A 25,878-nucleotide genomic window follows, 5' to 3' on the forward strand; every position below is an offset into this window, starting at 1 on the left:
AGGTTTTTAAGTTCTCCCCATCTCACTGCTCTGCCTCCTTGATGTTGGCTTTGTCCTCAGGTTAGCAGGATGGATGCAGCAATTCCAGGCATCACAGTTGGACTTCATGTCCTACTAGTAGGGTTTTCTCCTCATTATGTGTCTTAGGTAACTATTGCTATGTAAGAAATTATCACAAAACTTAGTTTAAAATAACATTTTAACTGGAGTGGCTTAGCTGGTTGGTTCTGGCAGAAGGTCTCTCATGAGGTTATTGTCAAGCTTTTGACCAGGGCTGAAGTCACCTGAAGGCTTAACCGTGGCTGGAGGATCCACTTCCAAGCTTATTCACGTGGCTGTTGGCAGGAGGCTTTGGTCCGTCCATACGTGGGCCTCTCCATAAGGCCGTTCCTAATGTAGTGCTCGCCGTCTTCCTCCAGACTGACCGAGAAACCACGTCAGGAGCTGCAGTGTCTTTTAGGACCTAATCTCAGACGTGACACACCACCACTTCTGCTGTATTCTATCAGCAGCCCAGCCCTGGTTCTACATGGGAAGGGACTACACAGGGTGAGAACACCAGAAGGTGGGGGACGCTGGGAGGTCATCTTAGAGGCTGGCTCCCACATGGCATTTTTTCTCTCAAAAGTGAGGGAGCCTTTCCTAGAAACCCGGGGAGACTTTTCTTTGTATCTGCTGGCTGCAGTTGTGTCCCATGCCCGTACCTAAACCAATCCATCCCGGGGGCGTGGGACCATCAGTTACAATCATGATTCACCCTAGGGCTTAGGAGCCATCTCTGCTGAAGCACAGGGTGGGATCCAGGAGGAAGACAGCCACCTGAACAAAACCAGGCTTCTGTTTGGAATGAGGAAGGGGCGATGGGAATGGATGTTGAGTGGACGACTGTGTCTCTGACGCTCACCTGCTAGACTGTCAACTCCATGAGAGCAGAGGCCAAGTCTTTTCCTACCACTGCATCCCTGGCACAGAAGCCCACTGCCTGGTACAGGGTAGATGTAACCATTTTTGTTAAGTGAATAAATGACAAAATAGAAGGCCACAGGCAGGATGTCTAGGACTGATACCACGTAGGGATGGATATCTGCAGGCCCCTGGCTCCTCAAGTTCTTCTTAGAACTCAGGAGGCCACCTGCTCCCAGCCCCACTGCCAGCCCCAAGAAGAGACAGCACTGGCAGAATTATTCTCACTTTATTTCTGGAGAAATTTGATCAGATGCAATAACACTGATTCCAGGCGAGGGCAGGGGGCATGGGTACCCCTAAAGCAACCAGTATCCTGTGGCCCAAGGTGCCCCCCATCCCCAGACCTGGGTTCCCCCTCAGTCACAGTTAAATAGAGGGAGGAAGATCTCCCCAGGGAGTCTTGGGAGGGTCTGCCTCTTGCACCCGCCCCTCCACGCAGAGGAGTCTGAGCACAAACTATTTACAGTATTCACATCCACTGTACCCCACCAAACCAAGGCAAATACTACAGGTAGCCCTTCCCCATGGGAGGAGGCCAGAGAGGCTGTGAGTGTATGTGTGTGTGTGTGGGTGGGGGGGGTGTCCGCACGTGTGAGCACACGAATGCACTGAGGGGCTCCAGCCAAAGAGACATCAGTCTATAAGGTGCAGGTTAAAAATAACAGAGAGGACCCAACCCTCAGGGGCCCAGGCCACTTCCAGCTTTGTACTGTCTCTTTCTCTTGCAGACATCCTGGTAGATGATGCAAAGGAGCCCTCATAGTTGTGCCTGGATCCAAGGCAACCCCTTAAAGGACTTCTGGGAAAAAAGCAGGAGGGGAAACAGTCAGGGGAAACCAGGCTCCAAGCTCAGACGGCTGGGGGTCTTCAGGGTAGAGCTTGAGAGGGCCTCTGGCAGAGCTACGAGAAGAGAGGGCACGGCTGCGGAGGCCAGGGAAGGCTGCTGGGAGGTACAGATATAGGTCCAGGAGACAGGGAAACCTACCTGTGACCTGCGGGGCCTGCACCACAGCTTTCTTAAGGAAGGCTTCTGCCTCTGCGAAGGGCAGGAGTGCCTCTGGAGTTCGGCCCAGACTCTTGTCCCCAGAGGGTCCCTTAGGGGAGAAGCCATTCTCCTGGTGCGCTGGGAGAGGCTGCAGGCCATTCACCAGGGACCCCGGCGACTCCTTGTTTGGCAGGCTGTGGATGCAGAGGCCGACGCTTAGGCACCTCCCATCATAGGACAGCCCAGGTACCCCACAGCTCCAGCCTGACCCTGCCTCCCTGCTCACGGCCCCTGGGGTTGGGAGCTGGTACCTCCACTGAGGCTCCTGGGGGGCCAGCTCCTCTTTCTGCACAGCCTCCTTCTGCAGCCCGGAGGGCCGAGCCTCCGTGGCTTTCACAGGGTCTATCCCTGGGAAGGAATGGCCACCAGTTAGGGGCTGGTGAAAGGATGAGGTCTGAGGGTCGGGATGGAAACGAGGGGAACAGGCCTTTACCTGGGCTGGAATTGTTGGCCTTCGCCTCCTTTCTGTCCTGCTTCTGCTTTGAAGAGGAAGAGCAGTCAGGCTCAAGGGGATATCTGGCCCCATCCCACTGAGCTGCTGAATTCTTCTCTCCCCAGTCCAGACCCTGAGCAGCCTCCCAGACGGCCTCCCTCCTCCACCCTGGATGCCTTTCCCCAACCTCCCCTCCTCACCGGACCTCCACTCCCAACACGGCTCTTGGGGGCATCCTGACCTTGGTTTCAGCAGCTTCTGACTTCCGAGTCCTCTTCATGATTTCCTCCAGGCGCTGTTTGGAAGCCCCACACCAGTTAGGCCCAAGCCCCGCCCTAACCCTCAACCTCCCACCAGCTAGCCCTGGTCCTGGAGTTTCAAGGCCCTTCCAGCTCGTATCAGTTCTTTCCAGGCCAGGAAGCCGACCTCACCCCAACTCCTTCTTGTCCTGCCCTCTACAAGTCCAAGGCAGGACGCACTTCCCAGCCCCACTAGCCCCTCCAATGGAGTGGGGACTGAGCCCAGGAGCTGGCCCCGCCCACTAGGACCAAGCCCCGCCCACGTAGCTCCCGCCCGCCGCTCTGCACACCTTTTTGCGCTCCTGCCGCTCCTGCTCCTCGCGCTGGAAGTGCTTTTCCCGCTCCAGACGCTGCCGCTCCGCTTCTTCTCGGGACCGAGCTTCGGCCTCCTCTTTCTGCCAGAGAACCCCGTGAGCTTTCGGCAGCCGGCCTCCAGCTGTCCCTCCCGGCCGGCCCCAGGCCCGCCACGAGGAGGCGCCCGCGCCCCGCCCCGCGGGGGCACCTGCTTCTGCAGCCGCTCCTGTTCCTCCTGCTCCGCCTGCGCCTTCTCCGCCTTCTCCCGGGCCTCCTGCTCCTCCCGCCTCCTGGCCTCCGCCTCCCGCTCTGCCCGGGCCTCGGCCTCCCGAGCCAGCTGCTCCTCTCGCATTCGCCTGGGGGACAGAGGAGACTCACGCTTATCCCCAGCTTCTTCTCCAGCCCCTGTAAAGGCCTCCTCAGTCCCCGAGGGCGTACTCACTTGTCCCTTTCGGCCTGCAGCCTCCGCTCCTGTTCCTCGCGCTCCCGCTGCTCCCGGGCCTGGCGCCGCTTCTCAGCCAGGAGCCTAGTGGCCTCTTCTCGGTCCGTCGTGCCAGCCATCGGTTTGCTAGGGGTCACCAGGGGAGCAGGGGCTGGGGGTGAGGTCAAGACTGCTGCATCTGGAGCGGGATCCAGGACCAGGAATCAGCACACACCAGCACAGGCACCTCCATCACCCCTGCATGCCCCCGTGCCTCCTGGACCTCAGGGCGATCCAGGCGGCCCACCCGCCCAACTCCTGCCACCAGCTCAGAGCAGTGAGGTCCTCCTCTCTGGCAGGAGCCTCCTTTTGCCAACACCCAATCCCCAGGCATCTCTGGCAGCCCACACCTCTGACCACCTGCCCCTCACAGGCAAAGCTGGCTTCTCTGCCCTGCCCACCTTTTGGCCTCTTCTCTCCTTGCCCACCTGCAGGGATCTCTGTGGGCTGCTCCTCCTGGGGCTGGGCTGGGGTGGGTGAGGGCACAGGCGAGGGTGCTGGTGAGGCTGGGGCTGCAGGCTCCTTCTCGTCACTGGCCTTGCCCTTGCTCTGGTTCTTGTCCTCAGGCCCCGCCACACTGAGGCTCTCCTTTGCCTCATCCTTCCTCCGAATCCGCCCCTTGGGTGATGCAGTGGTACCTCGGGGGGACGGTGGTTTTGGGGGCAGAGCATGACCTGGCCCTGGGCTGAGGCAGGGAGAGGCAGGCCTGTGCCAGGATGTGGAGGGAGAGGATGGCCGGGCCTTGGATTTGGGACTGGGAGAAAAAAAGAAGAGTTAGACCTTGAGGGCACAGAGTGTCCACGCACACATGTACACACTTTCAGCATGTCACTTCCTCAGGGAAGTGTCCTCCCCAGGCTTGGGTCAGCACCCCACCTTATGTGCTCTCACAGAAACATAAAATTTCCTTTTAGAGCATACATCCCAGTTTGTAATTACATATTCATTTGTGATTCTTTGATTAATGTCTGTTTCCCCAATAGCCAGTAAGACTAATAAGAGCAAGAACTAGGCCTAGGGACTTCCCTGGTGGCGCAGTGGTTAGGACTCTGCACTCCCAATGCAGGGGGCCTGGGTTTGATCCCTGATCAGGGAACTAGGTCCCACATGCATGCCGCAACTAAGAGTTCGCATTTCACAACTAAGGAGCCTGCCTGCTGCAACTAAGAAGCCCACGTGCTGCAACTAAGATCCAGGGCAACCAAATAAATAAACATTAAAAAAAAAAAAAAAAAAAAGAACTAGGCCTGGTTTGGCTCATGGAAATGTCCTCAGCACCCAGAAGAGTACCTAGCAAGGACCACTCATGCATCCAGCAGGTATTTGTTGAGTGCTTACCAGACGCCAGGCACTGTTCTAGGTGCCAGGGTACTTCAGTGATCAAAACACTCCCCCAACCCCCAAAAAAAATCCTCCCTCAAGGAGCTTTCCTTCCAGAGGTGGGTGCCTAACACGTATTTACGAATGAATGGCTGCCTGGCTGGCTAGCTGGCTGGCTGGCTGGCTGGCATAGGCAGGCGGTGCCCCACTGCCCAGCCCACCTGAGCTCCGAGTTGCCAGTGGAGAGGCGCGTGCGCGGAGAGGCAGGCAGCGACTGGCGCTTCTTGAGGCTGCGCTCCCGGGCCAGGGCACTCTTCTCCTTCTCGTTTTCCCGCTCCTTGTCCTTCTTCTCCTTTTTCTGCACCTGGGGAGGAGGGTTAAGCAGAGCGTAGAGAGGGGGAGCAGAGGTCAGAGGCGCCCGCGCCGCCCTGGATGGGATCCCTGTCCCCACCACTCACCAGCGAAGCCTCAGGCCGGAGGCGGGCCGGGGCAGGGCTGCCCCCGGCGCTGGCCTTGCGGCGCTCCCCGGCGGGAGCGCAGCGGTGCCCGCTTCGGGGGGCGCTGCACGGCGTCAGGGGGCTGGCGGAGGCCGAGCGAGGGCACACGGGCACGGCTGCGGAGGGATGAGTGAGGTCGGGGTGCGGCCCACTCACGAGGCTGGCCCCTGTCCCGCCTCTCGAGGGGGCTCTCCCAGGACCGTGGCCCCTACCCTGGTCCCGGCCGTTTCGGGGCAGGGTGACTGCACTGCGACTCCGTGCCAGGAAGGAGAGGGTGGGCGTCATCAGACGGTCCACAATGCTGCTCTCCCATGGGCTCAGCTGCAGGCTGCGATCTAGGGGGAGATGCCGGGAGAAGCGGGTTACCGCAGGGCCAGAGCAGGCAGAGGCATCCGGAGACCGCCAGGTGCCACCCCCATGCCGAGCTCAAGGAGTCTCCTCCCCCAGGAGGCCTCTCCCCCCAATCATGGGGGTTACACAGGTCCGTCCTGGGGTCTGACCTCCACTGCAGACCCAGGCAACAAGACACTTCCCATGGCAATGTCCTGCAGGGCTAGAGGGGCCCCTCCTACCGCTCTCCCCAGGTGAAAGGGTTCTGAACTGTTAGTATAGAGAGGAGCCACCCAAGGTTGGTGGCAGACCCAACTGCCCACTTCTGTATCCCACTTCCTGCTCTCAGAGGGCTGGCCTGGGGAGGCATGCCCCCATGGATCTGGGACAGTGGGGTTCCTTGTGCTCCTCTGACTGAGGAGAGGCCCAGCTTTTGTGCGTCCCATGCCAGGGAGAGGCTGCTAGGGGGGCCTGGCTGCCCTGGGCCACCCTGCTCTGTCCCCTCAGCTGCTGGGTTATTTTTAAGCTTTAGTCAGGTGGGGTTGGTAACAGCAGCTGATTTGGTTGCTAGGCAACAGAGCAACCAAATAAAAGCTGGAGAAACTTATAAATAACTCCTACCATGGCCCCTTCACATGTGAGCATCAGGGCATGGTGGGAACACAGGGGCTGTGCTACCCTCCTTGGCCACAGCTTTGGAGCCAGCCAAGGCCACGGCTGGGGCTCTGAAAGCAGAGAAGGCAGGGTTGCATGGGCTCTCCAGGGTGGAGTCAGAATAAGAGGGCTCCTCCACACACGGCACCCAGGCTCGTCGGGTACTCGGGGGCAAGGCCACCTGCCTAAGGCTGGCCTAGGCCAGCTGGCTGTGGTTGGAGATGAGGCTGCCTGCCCATTCCCACCCTCCACCGCCAGTCCCACCCCCAACCCACCTGCTCTTGAGGCCCCAGCCAGGCTCTCTGCCTGCTGGGTCACTGCCCTTTGTCTCTGTTTTCCTCCCCTGTGGGGCACACCTCTGTTCTCAGGGCCCAGACCCAAATGCCGGCTCCCCCGAGGGGTGCAGAGCCCCGAGCGGGGTCGAGTGGGGATGGAGACCTGGGGTATGTGAGGGCTCCTGGGACCTGGGGTTCTTGCCGAGCTCTGGAGGAGGCTTGGTGGGGACTACAAGGAGCTCTGGAGGGAGGAGGGCTGGGCCTTCTCTTACTTCTACTGGGGGAGTTCCAGAGCGTGGCAGAGGACTTTGAGAGCCGCTTGTTGATTATAGAGTCCACGTGTTTGGGCAGGTTTACTGCCGACACGGAGCACCTGCTCCCACCTGGAGGGGAAAACACACGGCATTAGGGCCGGGCCGGACGGGAGCCAGGGGGGGCACTGAGGCCTTCCATGCAGGATGCTCCGCGGGCAGGAGGGGACAGGAAGGAGTGGGCAGGCTAGGAAGGGGAGGAGGAGGCAGACTTGGCTCTGAGAGGACGGGGCGGGGGGGTGGGGGTGGGTGGGTAGGTGACCAGAGACAACCTGGATTGGGGGAGCCGACGGAAAAGGAACAGAGGAAGAAGATGGAGTAAAACTAGAGCAACTACAGCCTTCCTGGCCAGGAAGTCACTCCCTAGGGCTGGGCGCTGCAACCCCTCCCCCATAACCACCCAGCGTCGGCACTTGCTGGCACTGCCCAGCCGAGGCTCTATGGCTACAACACCCACGGTACTGGGACAAATGCAGAGACGTTCCTAAACAGAAGAACCCACGGTCAGAGTCACTCACACAAATCCACATATTCATAGGGACACACAAAGACGTGCAGGCCCGGGCATATAGAGTGATAGGTACTTCCTCATGCATGTGTGTGTGCAGACATGCACAGATACAGAAACAAAAACACCAACAGAAAGAGGGTCAGACCCAGACGCACACAGGCACAAATACATCGAAGCAACTTAATCATATTTGTAACAGCTAGCATTTGTTGGATGCTTACCACATACCAGGCACTGTGCTGGGCACCACACACATGTTACCACACTTGATCCTCCCCAACATCTACCTACAACCTCGGAGGCAAGTAGTACTGTTATCCCCATTTTACAGATGAAGAAAGTGAGACAGCAAGAAGTCAGAGGTCACACCACGCGTGCCAGAGCTGGGATCCTGACCCAATTCCGTCTGACTTGGGAACCCACACTGAGGTACACAAGGCCACAAACACACCAAGGCAAACACATATTAAGACATACAATGCACAGATCCATGAGCACGTACACCAAAAGATGCACAATGAGAAATACTGAGTCTTGCCATTACATAAAGACATCCAAACACAGCAGTACATACATGCCAGCAAAAAGTCAGACCAAAATCCGCGATGGCCCTACGTGAAGAAAACTCAGAGACAAAAATCTACCTTCCAAGACAGATACATAAGGGGGTGACTGTTTTCTTTAAACATCCAGTGTCTGCAGGGTATTAAAGTGCTCTTCCGTGTATGAGCAACTAATAGTAATTGACAGGAGCAAAGAAGGCTAATCTAAAATGACAGAGGTTTGAAGAGCAAACCAAATGAAGAGACTCCACCTCTGACTTGATAGTGGAAGTCCTTGTAAAGGACTTGGTTTTACAGACTTGGGTTTACAGATCATTCCAGAAGGCACAAGTCACACGAAACAAGGCATACCTGCTGCAGGGAGCTGCCAGCTCCTTGCACTGAAGCTGCTCCCTTCCCCCACCTCTCAGGCCCTAACCTCTCCCGCCCACCCTGCAGCCCCTCCAGCGCACTCACTGGTCTTCCGTCCTGGGGAGCTGTGGTGCAGGGCCCCTGCCCAGGACCAGCGCTGCTGCCGGATTTCGGCCCACGTCTTCTTCACTGACCGCTGGATGGCTGCCTCATATCGCTCCTGGTGAGGAGGGGGCAGAGGGGAAGGGTCTGGGCTCAGAATCATTCCTCCTACCTGGGAGAAAGGCCCTCTCTCTCCTGGGACAATGCCTCCCCCTATGATTGAAGACAGTTTGCAACAGATCCCTTTCAACTTGTTCTTGGGAGCTTTTCAGTGTTCTTGACTCATTTCCTGAGTGTATCAGCTGTTTCTCTGAGGATGGAGCGGGACTCTCTGTGCCTGGGACTCCCAGGCGGGCCACTGGCACGAGGGTCCTGACCCTGGAGCTGTGTTTGCTTTTAGCCTGAGGCCCCGGGGCAGGGCCAGGCTGCCCTTTCCTTCATATCTTCATGGTACTCAAGCCAGGGTTCTCCTAACTAGGAGCTCACTCAGCGCACTCAGACACATCTCTGCACACCTATACACACACACATGGGGCACACACACACACACACACACATACGTGTACTGACAGCACAGGGTTACAAGTGCCCACCCTGGCTTGTACAGAACCAAACACATCTGCACAGATGCCCAGATGTAGTACCCATGGCACACAACTGCAGACACATGAACACAGATGTGCATACACACTAAGCCAGTGTGCAGATGTGTGCACACACACGCACACAGATCCACGTGCACCTGCTCAGAATTCAGCATAAACGCACCTTGTTCTTCTCCAGTTTCTGCCGTTGCCGCTCCTCCAGGGCTGCTCGGCGTTGCTCGGCTTTGAGCCGCTGCTCCTCCAGCCGCCGCCGGCGCTCCTGGAGCTGCTTCTCCCGCAGCACCTTGGCCTTCTCCTCCTTCTCCAGCCACACTGCCTTCTTGGCCGCTGTGGGGAAAGGAGCCCCAGGGGGCGTGAGCAGTCCTGCAGCGCCTGGCCCAGCAAGTGTCTCCTCCAAGTGGCCCTGCCTGTTCCTCCGACCCTGGGTGGGTCTTCCCCCTGCCTGCTTGGTGGGGAGGTGCCTCTGCTCTCAGACTCCCCCCTCAAATTGAAGGGCATCCTGAAGATGGGTTGAGACCTCAGAATGAGGGCTTCCCCAACGGGAGGCCTGTTTCTCCCCCATTGGCCTCATGGTCTCTGGGCACCAAAGGAGAAACGAGCTCTTTAGCGCCAGATCCCTGTCTGACTTTGGGGTCTGCTGTACAGATACTCACGTATTGTGATTAGGAGCATGAGATTTGGGGTGAGATGAGGCTTCTGGGTCTGAATCTCAGCTACGCCACTAGCTGTGTGGCTCAGGCAAAGGATTTCATCTTTCTGAGCCTCTGTTTCCCCATCCTCAGAATGGGTAGAGGGTTAAGTGGGATAAGCGGACCGCTCTTAGCACAGTGCACATAATAAATGTTCCAGAAGTGTTAGTGTTACCAATAGGATGTCGATGGTGGTGACGCTGAAGAAGATGCTACTGCTTCCCACACACTTACCTAGGTACTTGGCCCGCTCTTCCCGCCGCTCCTTCGCCAGCTTGTGTCTCTCTCCTGCCTTCTTTGCATCTTAATAGAGGGAACAAGAAGAGACTTAGGTCAAGAGGCTACCCCCAGAGGGGAGTCAGCCTCAGAGCCCTCCCCAAAGGCCTCATCCCAGGCCTTTTCTTATCTCCTCCAGGGTAGAGACTCCCTCTTGTGGCATCATCCAGGGCTGGGACTGAGCCCAGGACTACGGACATCACACATACCTTGCTTCGTGGGAGGGCTGTCGGCAGCTGACACTGCTGTTGGGGATGGCTGGCTGCTCCTTCGAGGAGGTCTGGCATCCCGTGGGCCTGTGGCTGGTGGGGTGGGTCCCCTGATCTTCACTTCTGAGAAAGGGGACTCTTCCTGCTGCAGGGCTGGCCTAGGCCCTACCAGCTCTGGGGGGCTCTCTGGTTCCAGTGGGAGCTGCTTAGGGCCAGTGGTGTTCTTCATGGCGGGAGGGGTGTCTGGGGGAGTGTCGGGCACCAGGGCTGACATCGGTGGCGGTGGCGGCGGTGGGGAGGGGTCACCTTCTGGAGAAGGTCTTGGCTCTGGAGGGGTCCTGGCTGCCACATCTGGAAGAACAACACAAGAGAGGAGAGAAAGTCAGATAGAACATCTGTGCCATCAGTTCAACATGTAGCTCTCTCCCTTGTCCAGCTGATATTCATTAATTCATACATGTTTATCGAGTTCCTTCCATGTGCCAGGCCCTCTTCCAGATACTAATGATATAACGGTGAGAAAATGGCCACAGTCCCTGCCTCTGTGGAGCCCACACTCTAGCAGGGCAGACAGACAGACAGTTAGGCGATTACAGTATAGAATAAGTACTATGTCTGGGGTAGCAAAGCAGAGATGGTTAACCTATATTGGAGGGGCTTCCTGCAGAAATTATAGCCAAGCTGAGGTCCAGGATGAGCTGGAGTTGGCAAACCAAGGAAGAGAGGGTTCTGGCTAAGAGAAGAGCATTTGCAAAGGGGCAGAAGGGAGCAGGGTGTATCGGAAAAGCTGAGAAGTTTGTAGTAGTTATTAGCGCGCCAAATGGTAATGATTGGTTTCCATGTCTGCCTCCCTCGCCTTTCTGCTTTACCTTGGGGTCACAGTGCCCATCCCAAGGCCTGGTGCTCAGGGGCTGCCAGTGCTGGGCACAGTGGGATGCCCGTGTGGAATCCCCAAAAGGGTAGGCAACCAGCAACATCCCCTTTGTCATCTTTTTTTTCTTTCCCAAACACCCTCAGATTTCTTCTTTTAAGACACTGATATTTCAGGGTCCCTGTAAAAGACACCAAAGTGCCAAGTAAGGAAGCCACATGATTTGGTGTATACATGTTCATGCACACATGTGAGCACAAGTACACTATAGCGCAACAGAAAGACAGGCTTGGGAGTCAGCCTGATGAGGGCCTGATTCTGACTTAATCACCCCAAGACAGGAAGAGAGGGCCTGATAACCTTGGAGAAGCCACTCAACCGCTCTAAGCCTCAGTTTTCATATCTGTAAAATGGGGACTATAAGCCCAAGCTGATAGGCATGTCAGTGAAGTGCCTGGAACAATTCATGTGCCAGCAAACAATACTTCCCTCTCTTTTCCTGTGGATCTTATGAAGCTGCCAAAGAGAAGCCTCTGCATGTTGAGCCCTGGTGCCATCTACTGCTGCCCTCTGGGCACTGAGGGGATTGGTGGGGACACAGCCACTGCCTGGGCTTAGGGATCAGGGCCAGGGTCCATGGAAAGGTCAATCTAAGGAAGCATTTTTCGCTCTCGCCAGGTGCCTCCACCATGCAGGGTCCTCTGCTCTAGGAATGGTGGCCCTCTCAGGAGGTGAAAAACTCCCCATCCCTGTGGGTGACAATGTGTATGCAGGGAGAGGACACTCCCAAGGAGTCAGCTTTGGAACTCTGGGGACCCTTTTCAGGGAGACGGGTGCCCAGTGGGCTCTGAAGAAGGCAGGCTATTTGAATATGTGGCCTCCCCGCTAACTGTGTGACCTTGGGCTAATTACAGGCCCTCTCTGTGCCATAGCTCCTCTTCTGTAAAATGCAGATAGTAGGGGCTTCCCTGGTGGCGCAGTGGTTGAGAATCTGCCTGCCAATGCAGGGGACACGGGTTCAAGCCCTGGTCCAGGAAGATCCCACATGCCGTGGAGCAACTAAGCCCGTGCGCCACAACTACTGAGCCTGCGCTCTAGAGCCCGCGAACCACAACTACTGAAGCCCTTGTGCCGCAACTACTGAAGCCTGCGCGCCCAGAGCCTGTGCTCTGCAACAAGAGAAGCCACCGCAATGAGAAGCCTGCACCCCGCAACGAAGAGTAGCCCCCGCTCACTGCAACTAGAGAAAGCCCGCGTGCAGCAGCGAAGACCCAATGCAGCCAAAAATTAAATAAATTAATAAATAAATTTTTTTAAAAATGCAGATAGTAGGACTGTGATGAGTGTTAGTGACAACAATAACCACTAACGTGTATATTTCTCGAGAGCTTCCTATGTTGAGAGCATTTTACACATATTAGTTTTAATCCTTATGACAATACTTCTGAGGAAGGCACTATAAATATCTCTTTCACACAGAGGAGGAAAGTAAAGCAAAAAGAGGTTAAGTAAAGTAGTTTGAGGTCACTCAGCTGGGAAGTGAAGGAGCCTGGACTTGAACCCAGTGTTGGTCACCACAGCCCATGCTCTTAGCCCCACACCCTCCTGCCCCTGTGTCAGGCAGTATGGGGTAACACATGTTAACACAATGAAATTATCTGAGGCTCACACTATTTCCTCCTCATCCCTTCCCTTCCAGCTTCCTGGGCTCCAGGCAAGAGCCCCAGCTAAGGCCCTTTTCCCGCAATGGTCCCTCCAACTCTGCCAGCCCCTAGGCTCACGACAGCTCTCACCACACCAGCTCCAAAAGGCTGCCTGGTCACTGCTAGTCGACTTCCCAGCCACCTGCAAACTCCTTTCCAATTCCAATGGGCAAAAAAACTAGTGGCAACCATTTAGTGAGTGCTTACTACATACCGAGAGCTGAGCTGGGCCCTTTGTATCCTCATCCTGCATCTTCATATGAGCTCGGAGAATCTTATCCCCATTTGACAGATGAGACTATCAAAACTTACCCCACTAAGTGATTTGTCCAGGGTCATAGAACTAGTATATGGCAGAGGCAGGATTGAACCCAGGACTGTCTGGGGCCAGAGGGCCTAGGTATGTAAGTATCAATACAAAGCTTGAAGGCTGAGGTTGAGGCCTGCTTATTGCCATTCTCCTAGCACCTGTGCCTCCTACATGTGTTGCAAGGAAAACTGGTAGGCGGCTGTTTGTCTACACCTAGGCAAATCACACCCACCAAGCAAGACAGTGAATTTCCAACTAGCTTCTGACTAGCCCTGTGAAGGGAGTCTTGGAAGAAGTAGAGAGATGAGGCCTGGAAGGGCCTGCACCTGGCATCAGATGCAGCGGGGTGGAAAGGTCTTAGGCTTCAGAGTCAGACAGGACTGAGTAAGGAATTCCAGCTCTGCTGTGGGACCTTGGACAGGCCCTGAACCTGTCTGAGCCCCAGTTTTCTCAGGCTGGGGCCTATGGTGTTGGGACCTATGGTGAGTAGCTACACCACCTCTGGCACCTGACAGGGGCTCAGTAAGCAGCACCTGCCTGGAAGAATTGGTCCACTTCTTCCCAGCTCTGCCACAAGCGCCCACGTGGGTCAGGCCTTCACCCCCACTGCTCCATGACACTGCTCTTCTCAAGGTCACCAATGACCTCCGCATTGCTAAGTCAGCAGCCATTTCCTGGTCCTCGTCCTGCTGACCTATCAGCCGCATTTGACACGGTTGATCCCTTGGTGCTCTTTGAACACTTTCTTCAACTGGCTCTGAAGACAACATGCTCGCCTGTTTTCCTTCAACTTGCTGGCTGTGACTTCTCAGGCTTCTTTGCTGGTACCTCCTTAACTTCCTAACCTCTTAGAACTGGAGTGCCCCAAGGCTCAGTGAAGACCTCATCTCTTTTTGGTCTACACGTACTCCCTTGGTGATCTCATCCAGACTCATGGCTTTAAATACCATTGCTCTGCTGATGACAACCAAATTTGTACCTCCAGCCCAGATGTCTCCCTTGAGTGCCAGTTTAGCTCATGCAACTCCCTACTTGACACCCCTGGATGTCTTACTGATGCCCTCAATTTTTTTTTTTTAAACATCTTTATTGGAGTATAATTGCTTTACAATGGTGCGTTAGTTTCTGCTGTATAACGAAGTAAATCAGCTATACATATACATATAACCCCATGTCTCCTCCCTCTCGCATCTCCCTCCCACCCTCCCTATCCCATCCCTCTAGGTGGACACAAAGCACCGAGCTGATCTCCTTGTGCTATGCGGCTGCCTCCCACTAGCTATCTATTTTACATTTGGTAGTGTATATATGTCCATGCCACTCTCTTACTTCATCCCAGCTTACCCTTCCCCCTCCCCGTGTCCTCAAGTCCATTCTCTATGTCTGTGATGCCCCAAATTTAACATCCAAAACTGAGCTCCCGATCTTTCTACCCCGAACTCTGCTCCTCCTCCAGTTTTCCCCATCTCGGTCAATGGCAACCCAGTCCTTCCAGTTTCTCAGGCCAAAAATCTTGGAGTCATTTTAGAATCTTTTCTTGTCTCACAACTCACATCTAATGTCTCAGTAAATCCTTTTGGCTCCACATGCCAAGTATATTCTGAATCCAATCACTTCTATCTCCACTTCTATCATCGTGGTCCAGCCACTATCATCTCTCATAAAAGCCTCCCTGCTGCCATTCTTTGTTCCCCTTTGGTCTTTTCTCACCACAGCAGCAGAATGATTCTTTTCAAGAATAAGTCAGATCAGAGGTTCCCTGGTGGCCTAGTGGTTAGGACTGCAGGCTTTCACAACCATGGCCCAAGTTCAATCCCTGCTTGGGGAACTGACAAAATCCTCCAAAGACGCCCCACCTCAAGGGAGGAAAAACCAAAGGCATCACAATGGCCTCCAAGGCCCTTGGGGATCCTCACTCTCCAGCCCATTACCTCTTGGCCTCCTCTCCTCCTCCCCTTCTCCCCCTGCTCCGTCTCTTCTGGCCACTGTTCCTTATTTGTGTCAGGCATGCTTCTGCCTCGGGGCTTTGCCCTTGCTGTTCCCTCTACCAGAATTCTCTGCCCCCGGATCCTGCATGTCTCACTCCCTCACCTCCTTCAGATCTTTACCCGTATATGACTTCTCATTCAAGCCTTCCCTGATCCCCTCCTTAAAACTACAATCTGTAGGGCTTCCCTGGTGGCGCAGTGGTTAAGAATCTGCCTGCCAATGCAAGGGACACAGGTTCGAGCCCTGGCCCGGGAAGATCCCACATGCCACGGAGCAACTAAGCCCGTGTGCCACAACTACTGAGCCTGTGCTCTACAGCCCGCAAGCCACAACTACTGAGCCCATGTGCCACAACTACTGAAGCCTGTGCGCCTAGAGTCCATGCTCCGCAACAAGAGAAGCCACGACAATGAGAAGCCCGCGCACTGCAACGAAGAGTAGCCCCTGCTCACCGCAACTAGAGAAAGCCTGCACACAGCAACAAAGACCCAACACGCCAAAAAATAAATAAATAAATTTATAAAAAAACAAACAAACAAAAAGTAGAGCAGAAATTAACAGAACATTGTAAATCAACTATACAATAAAAATATTTTAAAAACAAACAAAAAAACAATAAACTACAAAATGTAGTTGAAGTCTCCCTCCCCTTTCCAACTGTATTCTTTTTCCTTCCAACTCTATTTTTCCCAGGAAGCATTAGTAGCACTTTAACACTGTCTCCCACCTCCAGAAGGTAATCTCCACGAGGGCACACATTTTTGTCTACTTTGTTTAGCTCTTCTATCTCTAAGGCCAACAGAGCCTGGCACACAGGTGCTCCACAGCTATTTGTTGAATGAATGTATCAGTGAACTCCACCCTGGCAGATACCATCAGCACCTCTCTTCCCTGGATGACTGCAAACTCCCCCCACTGTCTTACCCGCACCCTTTCCCACTCTGCTCTTCACTGAGCAGCCAAAGTAATTGTTTCCAAATGCAAATCTGGCCATGGTACTCTTCCCCACTGGAAGCTTCACAGTGACTTCTCCTTGTTCTGAAGAGAAAGACAAAATTCTTGAACCCAGGCTGCAAGTCTGGCAGAGTCTGAAGCCCCTGTCTCCCTCCCTACACCTCTTGAGTCCCCACCTCTGCTCCCCTGCTCCCCACTTGCTCTCTACACTCTAGCCACACTGACCTTTTAATTCTGATAGCCTTGCACACTCCCTCTGCCACGGGGCCTTTGCACATGCTCTTTTCCTCCGTCTTTTCTTAAACTCCCATTCACCCTTCAGATCTTCACTTAGGCATCATTTCCTCAGGGAAGCCTTCCCTGGCCTCTCCGAACAGGGTAAATCCCTTCATTATATATAGTCATGGCTTCATGTGCCTCTTGTTTGGAGCACTGTGACTGTCACGATTTTATACTTCCTTGTTTGGTTCTTTTGTTATTGTCAGCCTCCCCTTAAGGGCTGGGCGCATCTGCTCTGCTCGCCACTGCTTCAACAGCAGCTACCGTGGTGCCCGGTATGTGGAGACCATCACGAAATGTTGCCGAATGAGAATAAAGCACTGTACCAGAAAGCCACCCTCGCCTAAAGCAGGTGCACAGAGAAGGAGATTTTTACTCTAATAATGAGCAAATCCATGTTGCAATTTCTTGCAAAGGGATAAGCACTTGAAGGGAAGCAAAACAACTCCCCCTCAATTGAGTTTGGGCAGCTTCTTGGACTAAGGTAGTCAGGGAGAAGTTAATCAAAGTAATAATGAGTGTTGACTCCAGCAGTTCAACAGGAAAAACTTCCCAAGAGGCAAATAGCACGTTTGGAATTCTTCTTCTGATCTGGCGGACTATTGACCCCGAATCCAAATATTTTCCTCAGAATTATGCCAACCCTGATGAAATGTCATTGGGACAGTGTTATTCGGAACAAATTATGTTAAGCCAAATTAATTCCTTGGTTAATTATCTATATGGTGTGGTTAAACCAATATCTGATTATTCCCATTTTCAATCATCAAATGTGATCCTTCAGCCACCTCATTTTATTGTATTTTTGTGTGTGTCAAATTGTGAGGTTTTATTTTGCTATGCTGATATCTACCAGAAGTATTTGTTAAGAACTGGATAAGTGACAGATAGTTTGTATTCATTTCTTGGCACAAAGAGCATTAGCAGGGCAAAGGTGCAGGAGCTGGTTGCAGGGTCAGTAAGTCTAGTCTTCTCAGAAAACCCAAGAAGGACTGCAGAAAGATCAGGGCCGAGTCTCTCGGAGGGCCTGTCACATGTCTCAGGGTGCTTACTCCCCATCTCCACCCTCTGGGCGCTGGCAGGCCTTTCCTCTCATCCCTCCCCAACAACTGCTCCTGGGCCAAAACTCCTCTCACAATACCGATAACTCAGCTTGCCCTTTTTGTCTGCCTGCTGCCCCTGCGAGAGTTGGTGGCGAGAATCCTTTTTGCAGCCCAGAGCTTTCTACAGGACCTACCCAGCACAGAATAGGAATTCTGTGTCTGTTTAATGAACACCTGCATGGATGGATGGATGGATGGATGCACTGTGGATAACATAGTAAAACCCCAAGCTGCTCCAAAGTCTAGCCTCTCTAACCCGAAATGTCTTTACCATATCAGAGCCTTGTATGTGCCCTGCCAGCTCCTCAGCCCAGGAAGGGAAACACAGCTGAAGCCCTACAGTACACCAGGCACCTTCCCTTATCTCATCTAGTTCTTATTACAGCCCCAAAGGGAAAGTGCTATAGGGGCCCCCGTTCCCCAGGTGCGAACACTTAGACAGGTTAAGTGAACTGCTCACGTCAGTGTTGGAGGTAGGACAGGGCCCAAGGCTGTCTGATGACAAAACCCTTATGTCACACTGTTTCTGGTGGGTGTCACATCACCCCTCCCTAAGGCTCCTGCCTGTTCCCTGAAGACGGAAGTGATTCAGTGTTTCCCCTGGGGAGGTTTCCCCCATGAAGATGAAGGGTGCAGGTGGGGCAGGCAAGCACTGAGCTCAGAGGGCAGGAATGCAGGGAAGGCAGGCTCCTGCCCAGGCTGGCCACCAGGAGCCAAGAAGTGGGGCAACTGAGCAGGTGTGAGGGCGAGTGGCCCTCCTCCAGGAGGCTGAGCAAGGGAGTGCCCGGGGTCGGGGCTGCACAGACAGCAGAGGTCAGCATCTAGCTGACCCCTAGCCAGAGCCTTCCTGGCTCTCGTAGCAGCTCCTTAGGTGGCAGCATTGGACCAGACAAACGAAGACAGGGAGGCCGACAGAGGGGCAAAGACACACACGCAGACAGAGGGTACACACTGCAGAGAGAGAGACCCAGACAATGTGGACAGAGTCTGCACAATGGCGAGAGACAAGACACGTTTCTTTTCTCTCTCCTGTTACATACAGAAAACAGATCTACTGGGATTCAGAAATCTGCACACTCACACACACACAGTCAGGCACCCCCTCCGAGGCATAGACAGAAACCTCAGAGATTCATACAGCACTCAGGGACGTGATGTCCCAGTATATTTACACAGCCTCATCCAGGTCACTTCGGCCCTGCCCCTCTGGGCACTCCTTTACCTGGGCCCAGGGAAAGTCCAGTTAACTGCAGCAACAGCTAATGCTGTGTCAGGCACAGCTAAACACCTTAAAACTTCAGTCCTTTTCATCTTCACCACAATCCTATGAGGTCGACATTATAACCCCATTTGACAAATGAAATAGATTCAGAGATATTAAGACACTTGCTGGTGAGTAGCAAAGCTGGGTTTGGGTCCCGAATCAGGGTGACAGTCTGTACCTTCACTCTGCTACCCAAAGGGGGCAGCCTCCTGGGTTTCCTCTCCTGGAGAGATCTGGGCTGGGAGGATAGGGTGGGCAGGAAGGACAAACCCTGGGAGATGCCTGATCATGGGGCTGGGACAGAGGGGAGTCTTAGGGGGCAGCATTACTCCCAGCCGGGACAGAGCTGAGCCAGCTCTGAAAGGAAGTGAACTAGGAGAAGGACAGCCTGCTCCGGTGGTCCTCCGAACCTGGGCCACAGGCCCTTCGCAGCAGGGCGCTGGGGCCAGGCCATGGGCCTCTGTGGGTGATAAAGCCGGGATCCCACCTGAGACTGCAGATCTGAAGAGCTCTCTGGCCCGGTTGGCGGCCATTGTTCCCAGCCTCCAATCAGGAGCACCCACTTCCTGTTATTTTAGGCGGCAGGAAATGACCCCATCCCACAGCTTGGGCCCTCCCTCAGCCCCAGCAGGGCTGCCCACGCTGGGGCCTAGAAGCTGAGGACAGAAGCCCAGACTTAGGCCAAGGCCTGAGGATGGCCTACTGGCTGAACTGTCACCACTGCCTGAGTCCAGGGCCTCCTTCTGGTCCGACTTGCTCAGATTCCAACCCAGCAGGAGGCACAGAGGACCCAGGGCTCTGCTGATTCTACCTATGCCTGCCAGAGAAAACATCACAGGGTCCTTAAAACCAAGATGCCCACAGAAGACCAGTCATGCAAGGACAGTGGGCCAGACTCTATCACCAGCTGGCTTGGCCATGCTAATTCAGCATAGAGGTTTGGTGCACAGGCTTTAGAGTCGGATGGACCTGGGTTCAAATCTTGCTTCTGCCAGTACCTAGCTGTGTGACTTTAAGCAAATTACTTTCCTCTCTGAGCCTCATCTATAAAATGAGGATATGGGACTTCCCTGATGGTCCAGTGGGTAAGAATCCGCGCTTCCACTGCAGGGGGTGCAGGTTCGATTCCCGGTCAGGGAACTAAGATCCCACATGCTGCGCGGCACAGCCAAAAATGAAAAAGAAAATTTGAATAAATAAATAAATAAATAAATAAATAAATAAAATGAGGATAATACTAGTCCCTACCAGGATAGTTCTGAGAATCAAATGAGACAATGCATGGGATGTACTAAGTGCTATGTGTGGCACAGAGAAGGTCCTTAATAAACAGGGGTGGGAGATAAGTAGGATCACCAGGAGGGTCTATTCTTGGCCCATATCTCCTCTTATAACTGGGGAGGAGCACTAGATACCAGGTTGTCTACCCCCTACCATGCTCTCTGCTCCCCTCGGGGCAGAGCTGCAGCTGAGAGGTGATGGTGGAGATGCTGAAGGCTGTGCCCTGGGGTGCCAGGCAGAGCTGCCACCTCCAACAAAGCTGCATTATCTGGGCTGGCTCGTTGGCTGCCTTACCGGCCCCAAGGCCCAGTGGGGACCCAAGGACATGGTTCCCAGCTGCTTGCGGCCAAACTCCCAACATTGATCAGACCTGAGACCTGCCCTGACCACCCTCAAGTGCCACCACCCCAGCCTGGGCCCTGCTTTCAGCTCCTTCCCTGCTCCCTCAGCCCTGCCCCACCACCAGCTGGTGCCCATCCCTGAGGAGAAGGAAGAGGAGGAGGAGGAGGAGGAGGAGGAGGAGCTGGGGGAGTGAACTGGCCTGGTGCCCCTTCCTCCTTATTTGCATATGCATGACTGCACATTAGGGGCTCATTAGAGGCCTCATTATTGGGCCCACCAACCCAGGGAGGGACAGAAACTGTCAGTGGGAGCTGCCAGCCAGGCTGGCTGCTGTATGTAGAGAGGCGGCCTGTCTTCTCGTCCATTCAGGTCCACCTCAAATGCCTCCTCTGTGAAGTCTTCCACAAGCAGATTCCACCAACCACTGTATCACTGTTATACCTGGGCCTCCCAGCAGTGAACACATCGGCTTCCCCCAACTGGGCCAGGAGCTCCCTGAGGGTAGTGACTCTGATTCACTTCTCTGCCATCTGTACAGCCAGCACCAAGCTGGCACATGGCGGGCATCAGTATGGCTGCGCTGGATGGCTGCACCCATCCCCTGGGTCTCTCTCCTACTCCCAACTGCCCCACTTCAAGTACGGGGCTCTCTGTTCCCCAGATACAGCCTGGCTCACGTCTGTCTAGAACCCACCTCCCCCTTGCTCTCTGGCCTACATTTATCTCCTGAAGTTCTAATTAATCACACCTCCACCTCAGGCCTCTGCAGGAATTAAAAATGATAACAAAAATAAATAGCGTTTATTGAGCATTGACTACGTATCAGGGCCTCTCCTAAGTGTTTTATGCGTTTCTCTAACTTAATGATCCCAATGTCTCTATGAGATAATTTCCAGCATTATTGTCATTTTATAGGTGGGAAAATTTAAGACTTAAGCAAATTACCTAAAGTCACACAGTAGTAAGTTACGAAGGGGAGACTTAAACTGTTTGATTCCAGAGTCTACACTCTTAAGCAAACTGACTCCCAATTCCTGCCCTCACTTCCTCCATATTTCGTACCTCCCTGCTGGCACCAGTTCCGATAAGCATAACGACAATAATGGCAGTAACACTGTATTGCAGGTGTCTGTGTGCCAGGTTCCTTTAGGTACATCACCTCTGATCCTCACATTAACCCCACAAGGTTGATAATACTACCTCCATTTTCCAGGGGCATAAACTGGCCGGAGGAGGTAAGTCACTTGCTCCAGTCCACACTTGACCCCCTACTGCATGCTGCCTCCTGTTAACGCTCAGTATGCAAAGGGAACTCAAAGAGGACAGGAATCACGTCATACGCACTCGGTGTCTCAGACCCATGCCACAAACTCTCACAGGGCACGTGTAGTGGACAATTCCTTTACTCCCTGGAAGCTCTTGACTCACAGGGGCCCTTGTCACCTTCAGCTTCTCTCTGTGTAGGGACCAGCCACCATGCTGACCCAGGTTCTCATGTAACTCCATCTATGTGTAGAAGTCCCTATGCGTAGAAGTCTTCCCAATCCAGGACCCTGTATGCAGGACTCACTCAGGCGCCCCCCAATACAGCCAAGCATCCCACCCATGCCCTCACGTTCAGTCCAGACATCCCACTCCAGTGCCCTGCTTCTAAACCAGCTACTCACTCCAGCCCTCATCTCTGGCCCAGTAACCACCGCCATTCAGGCCCCGATGTACACACCAGTGCCAGAGACCCTCAGCTGCAGAGGGTCAGTAAGCAGATGGAACTGACCCAGGCTAGGCCTCCCTGGGTCCCCTCTCAGGCTCAGCAGAGCCAAGACGGACCAAAGTGCCATTGTTCCAGCACAGCCTACAAACCTCCCGAACCACACCAGTCTGACAGCCTCCCCTTTGCGTCCTCCAGCTCCCACACCCACAGGATCCCCTCCAAGCACCCACACTGGCATGGGGAGGATCCCACCCACAGCCAAGCGGCTCCACCTTGTCCTGCGCTCTCCGCACCCACAGACACTATTTCATCCTGGGCCCATGCCCCAGGGGGCAGGGAGGTGACAGGGATTAGGCTCTAGGACTCTACGGAGGTGTGGGGTTGGGGCCACCTCCCCCCCTGAGTCAGTGGGAACAGGACTTAGGTCCTCAGTAATCAAGCTCTTCCCTCCCTTTCCAGGAAGAAAGAGAAGGAGAAATCCCTCCCTCCAACCCCAGGCCCAACCAGAAACCTGTCCCCACCCCCTCATCAGCTGCTCCCAGATCCGAAAGGGATTTGCAGAAGTCCGGGGCACTGGTGGTTGGTGGGGTGAGGGGAGGGGAGAGAGCTTTGATGGTCAGGGGCCTGGAGAGAAAGAGAAAGAGAAAGAGGGAGGGAGAGAGAGAGAGAGAGAGAGAGTGAGTGTGTGTGTGTGTGTGTGTAAGGGGGGTAGGTATCAGAAGCCTCAGCCTGAGGAATGATGTGGCAGGTCCCTGGAGTGCCGGCCTCAAGCCTTCACCTCATTCTCCAGGGAAAGACTCAGGACCGGAGAGGCTGGGAAGGAGGGCACCAGGGTAGACAGATTTACTTCTGTCCCCTTCCTCCCCAAATCGGCCTGGGTGGGCTCCACAGTAGGCCAGGCTGCAGGGGAATCGGCCCACTCCCCAGCTCCCGCCCTCGCCCCAAACAATGCCGCCTCCCCCTCCCCCTCGCCTTTATCCGGCGGGTTACTTGGCAGCCGCCGCTAGAGACCTCCCCCTCCCCTCTCCTCCCCTCCGGGCCAGCCCGCAGCAGCAACAGGCCCTTTGCGCGGCAGCTGGAGGGATGGGGTGGGGGCGAGGTCTGGGCCAGGGCCTGGGCGTGGGGGGGCACCAGGGCCTAGGCTTCGGTATGCAAGGCTTCAGGCCTGAGAATGTGGACCCCCGACACACACGTTCAGGCTGGGGTCACACGTGCCCACCGGGGATGGGGAGGGGGACAGACGCCCCAGCTCAGGAGAAGAGGATCTTCAGGGCCTGGGGTGGATCGGGAAGAAGGGTAAGGGCAGGGAAGCCGAGGTGGCACTGGGCTGGGGCGGAAGGGTCACCAACAACTCCACATTGGGCTCCTCGCGGATCCTGGCGCCCAGGACGTCCCAGCGCCCGGGATGGGGGAGGGGGCAGCTGTCAGAAGATGCGTCGGTGGCCCAGAGCCGCCGACGCCGCTGCAACCTTTATTTTTGAACTTCCAAGTGGTCAGAGGGCTCGGCAGGGGAGGGGTCCCCACCGACCGGGCCGGCCTCATCCTCGGCCTGTCCGAGGCCCCACGATCCCCCTCTCTCATCTCCCCTCTGGCATACCTGGGGCTGCGCCGGCACCGGGCTCCGAACGTGAGCCGCTCTCCATGGCTGCGGCGTCACTGGGGAGTCTTCGGGGTTTCAGCAGCGGCGACGGCGGCGGCGGCCAGCGGCCAGGATAGGGGTCCCGCGGCGCATCACGCCCGGCCCGGCCCGGCGGGCAACGATTTGAAGGCGGGGGGAGCTCCGGGGTAGCTCGAGGCTGGCTCGGCTGGTGGCCTGAGGGCTCGGAGTCGCCGGCCGCCCAGTGTCTGTCGGCTCCGGCCGCGATCCTGCTCCTCGCCCAGCGCCGGCCCAGTCCCCGCCGCGGCCCAACCCTATTGTACCGCCCGGGCTGGGCCTGGCCTCGCCGCTGGCACGTACCAAGTTGGACGCGGGGAGGGTCACCCCCGCAGTGCCCGGGACCTAGCGGCCGCGAGCCCGCCCCACCCGCCCCGCCCCCGCCCTGGGGCGCGGGGCCTCGAGCCTGGGGACTCGGCCGCCGCGGAGAGGACGCCACGGCTCCCAGAGGACACCCGTCGAGCTGTCTCCCCCTGCGGCGGCGCGTTGGTACGCGCCGCAGCGCGAGGCGACTATGTAGGGAGCGCTTTGGTGACTCACCCGCCGCTAGGACTGGGGGGAGCAGGGGGGAGCCGGGATGGAAGCCCCCAATCCCACCCTGGAGACTGGAAGCTCCGGCTCTGGGGCCTTGGCGGCAGCTTCAAGTCCTCATTCTCTCCCAAACCCCCCTCAAACAAAATCCTCCCGGGGGACGTCGGGAGACCTGAAGGAGGGTCGCAAGGAGACCCCTAAAAGGGCTATGCTTTCTCTCGCCTGGTGATGGCTGGGGTGGCGAGAGGCCCGGCCCGGGAGCCTTGCTGCCGCCCTTCCTCCATCATCCTATGGTTGGTGTCTTCCCTGCTCCTCTGGGGTAATTACAGGCCTGCACCACCGCTTTACCCAAGTCTCTAATCTGCTGGGTCTCTCCCGGCTCCAAACTGGGTGGTCCTGACCCTGAACCTTCCCCAGCCCCATCAGACGACCCCTTCAAGCTCCCCGGAAGGATTTTCTCCCCTGTGTCCTGTCGAAGGAGTGAGTGAGTCCCTTCTGATTCCCCTCCCCCAAGAAGTCCTGCTTCCCAGCACGGGGGAGTGGATCCCCGAATCCCCTTTTTAGTGCCAGCTGAGGTGGGGCCTCATGCCAAGTCGGGCCCAGCCTGGGCAGAGAGCGGGGAGCTTGCTGGGAAGGTGGATTGATGATGGTGCTGCAGGGACTGACAGAGGGGTGGAAGGAGCAGACGCAGCTGGGCCCTGCCCACCCCATCCCTGCCCTTTGTCCTGACCTCCAGAAGGTCAGTTGTCTAGTTCTCCATTGCCCAGAGATTAGGCCCAGCGATATGTTGTCCTCCTGCCCCCCCCCCCTTTCCTGCCAGTGTCTCCTTCCTTTGAGCAGCTCCAGAGAGCAGTCATTTCAAGGGGGAGGGTTGGGAACAAAAGGTTCTGGGTCTCAGGCAACCTGGGAGCAGACTGTCCTGGGAGGAGTGAGTAGATGGGGGACTGAACCCTCTTCGAGGGCCAGGGAGGGAATACTACCTTGCCCAGTCCAAACACATTAGAAAAGGATGATGCTAGAAGGCCTGCAACTGGAGCTGGTAACCTTAAGCTACTGTCTTAACTTTTCTGAAACCCAGTTAGCTCACCTATAAAATCAGGAAAATAATAATACCATGAGGTATCATGGGGTCGCTGTAAAGGTTAAATAAGGCAACACAGATGAAGTGCTTAGCACAGAGCCTGGCATATAGGAAGTGCTTAACAAATATGATGATGATGATGGGCATTCAAAAGTAAAAGCAGATTAGGATGAGGAGCAGATCCCCCATCTTTGTTGTCAGCCATCCCATCTGCAGGGTGAGAGGACCATGTGGATGGTAGAGTCCAGCACTGACCTTTGTGAGGTCAGAGACCTCAGGTCCTGCATCTTCCAGAGCTGACCAGGCCCACTCTGAGCCAGGTAGTGACTAGACTCAGAATTCATGAACAGAACCCAGTAGGGGAGAGCAATCTGGGATGGTTCTTCCCCACCCCCACGCACAATCTTGAGGATACAGTAGGGACAAAGACATATATTGGTGGGAATAGTGAGACACCCTCTGTAGCTACAGCTCAAGAATAGTAGAGGGGGAACATGCCACAGAGCAACTAAGCCCGTGCGCCACAACTACTGAGCCTACGCTCTAGAGCCCGTGAGCTACAACTACTGAGCCCGCGTGCCACAACTACTGAAG

At 55.4% G+C, this 25,878-nt stretch overlaps 1 protein-coding gene across 6 annotated transcripts; it reads right to left on the reverse strand.

Moving 5' to 3' along the window:
- Positions 1-1,173: 1,173 nt before the first annotated feature.
- On the reverse strand, positions 1,174-23,991 carry MAP7D1 (MAP7 domain containing 1). 6 transcript variants are annotated; one of them, XM_061184495.1, is made up of 18 exons: positions 23,616-23,991; positions 10,212-10,562; positions 9,961-10,029; positions 9,201-9,364; positions 8,436-8,550; positions 6,867-6,977; positions 5,548-5,670; positions 5,297-5,451; positions 5,060-5,202; positions 3,947-4,272; positions 3,480-3,657; positions 3,246-3,393; positions 3,034-3,138; positions 2,686-2,739; positions 2,445-2,487; positions 2,263-2,359; positions 1,952-2,145; positions 1,174-1,765 (listed from the first exon to the last, which is right to left on the reverse strand). In XM_061184495.1, the coding sequence occupies exons 1-18, from the start codon at positions 23,659-23,661 to the stop codon at positions 1,755-1,757; spliced, it is 2,433 nt and encodes an 810-aa protein (XP_061040478.1). In that variant the 5' UTR covers positions 23,662-23,991; the 3' UTR covers positions 1,174-1,754. The 6 variants fall into 6 exon arrangements, with proteins under 6 accessions (XP_061040478.1, XP_061040477.1, XP_061040476.1 ...); XM_061184494.1 differs by having other exon boundaries at positions 2,445-2,490; XM_061184493.1 differs by having other exon boundaries at positions 2,445-2,490; positions 3,920-4,272.
- Between the last annotated feature and the right edge of the window lie 1,887 nt (positions 23,992-25,878).

The sequence above is a fragment of the Eubalaena glacialis genome, chromosome 3 (assembly GCF_028564815.1).
Source record: "Eubalaena glacialis isolate mEubGla1 chromosome 3, mEubGla1.1.hap2.+ XY, whole genome shotgun sequence".
NCBI classification, from domain to species: domain Eukaryota; kingdom Metazoa; phylum Chordata; class Mammalia; order Artiodactyla; family Balaenidae; genus Eubalaena; species Eubalaena glacialis.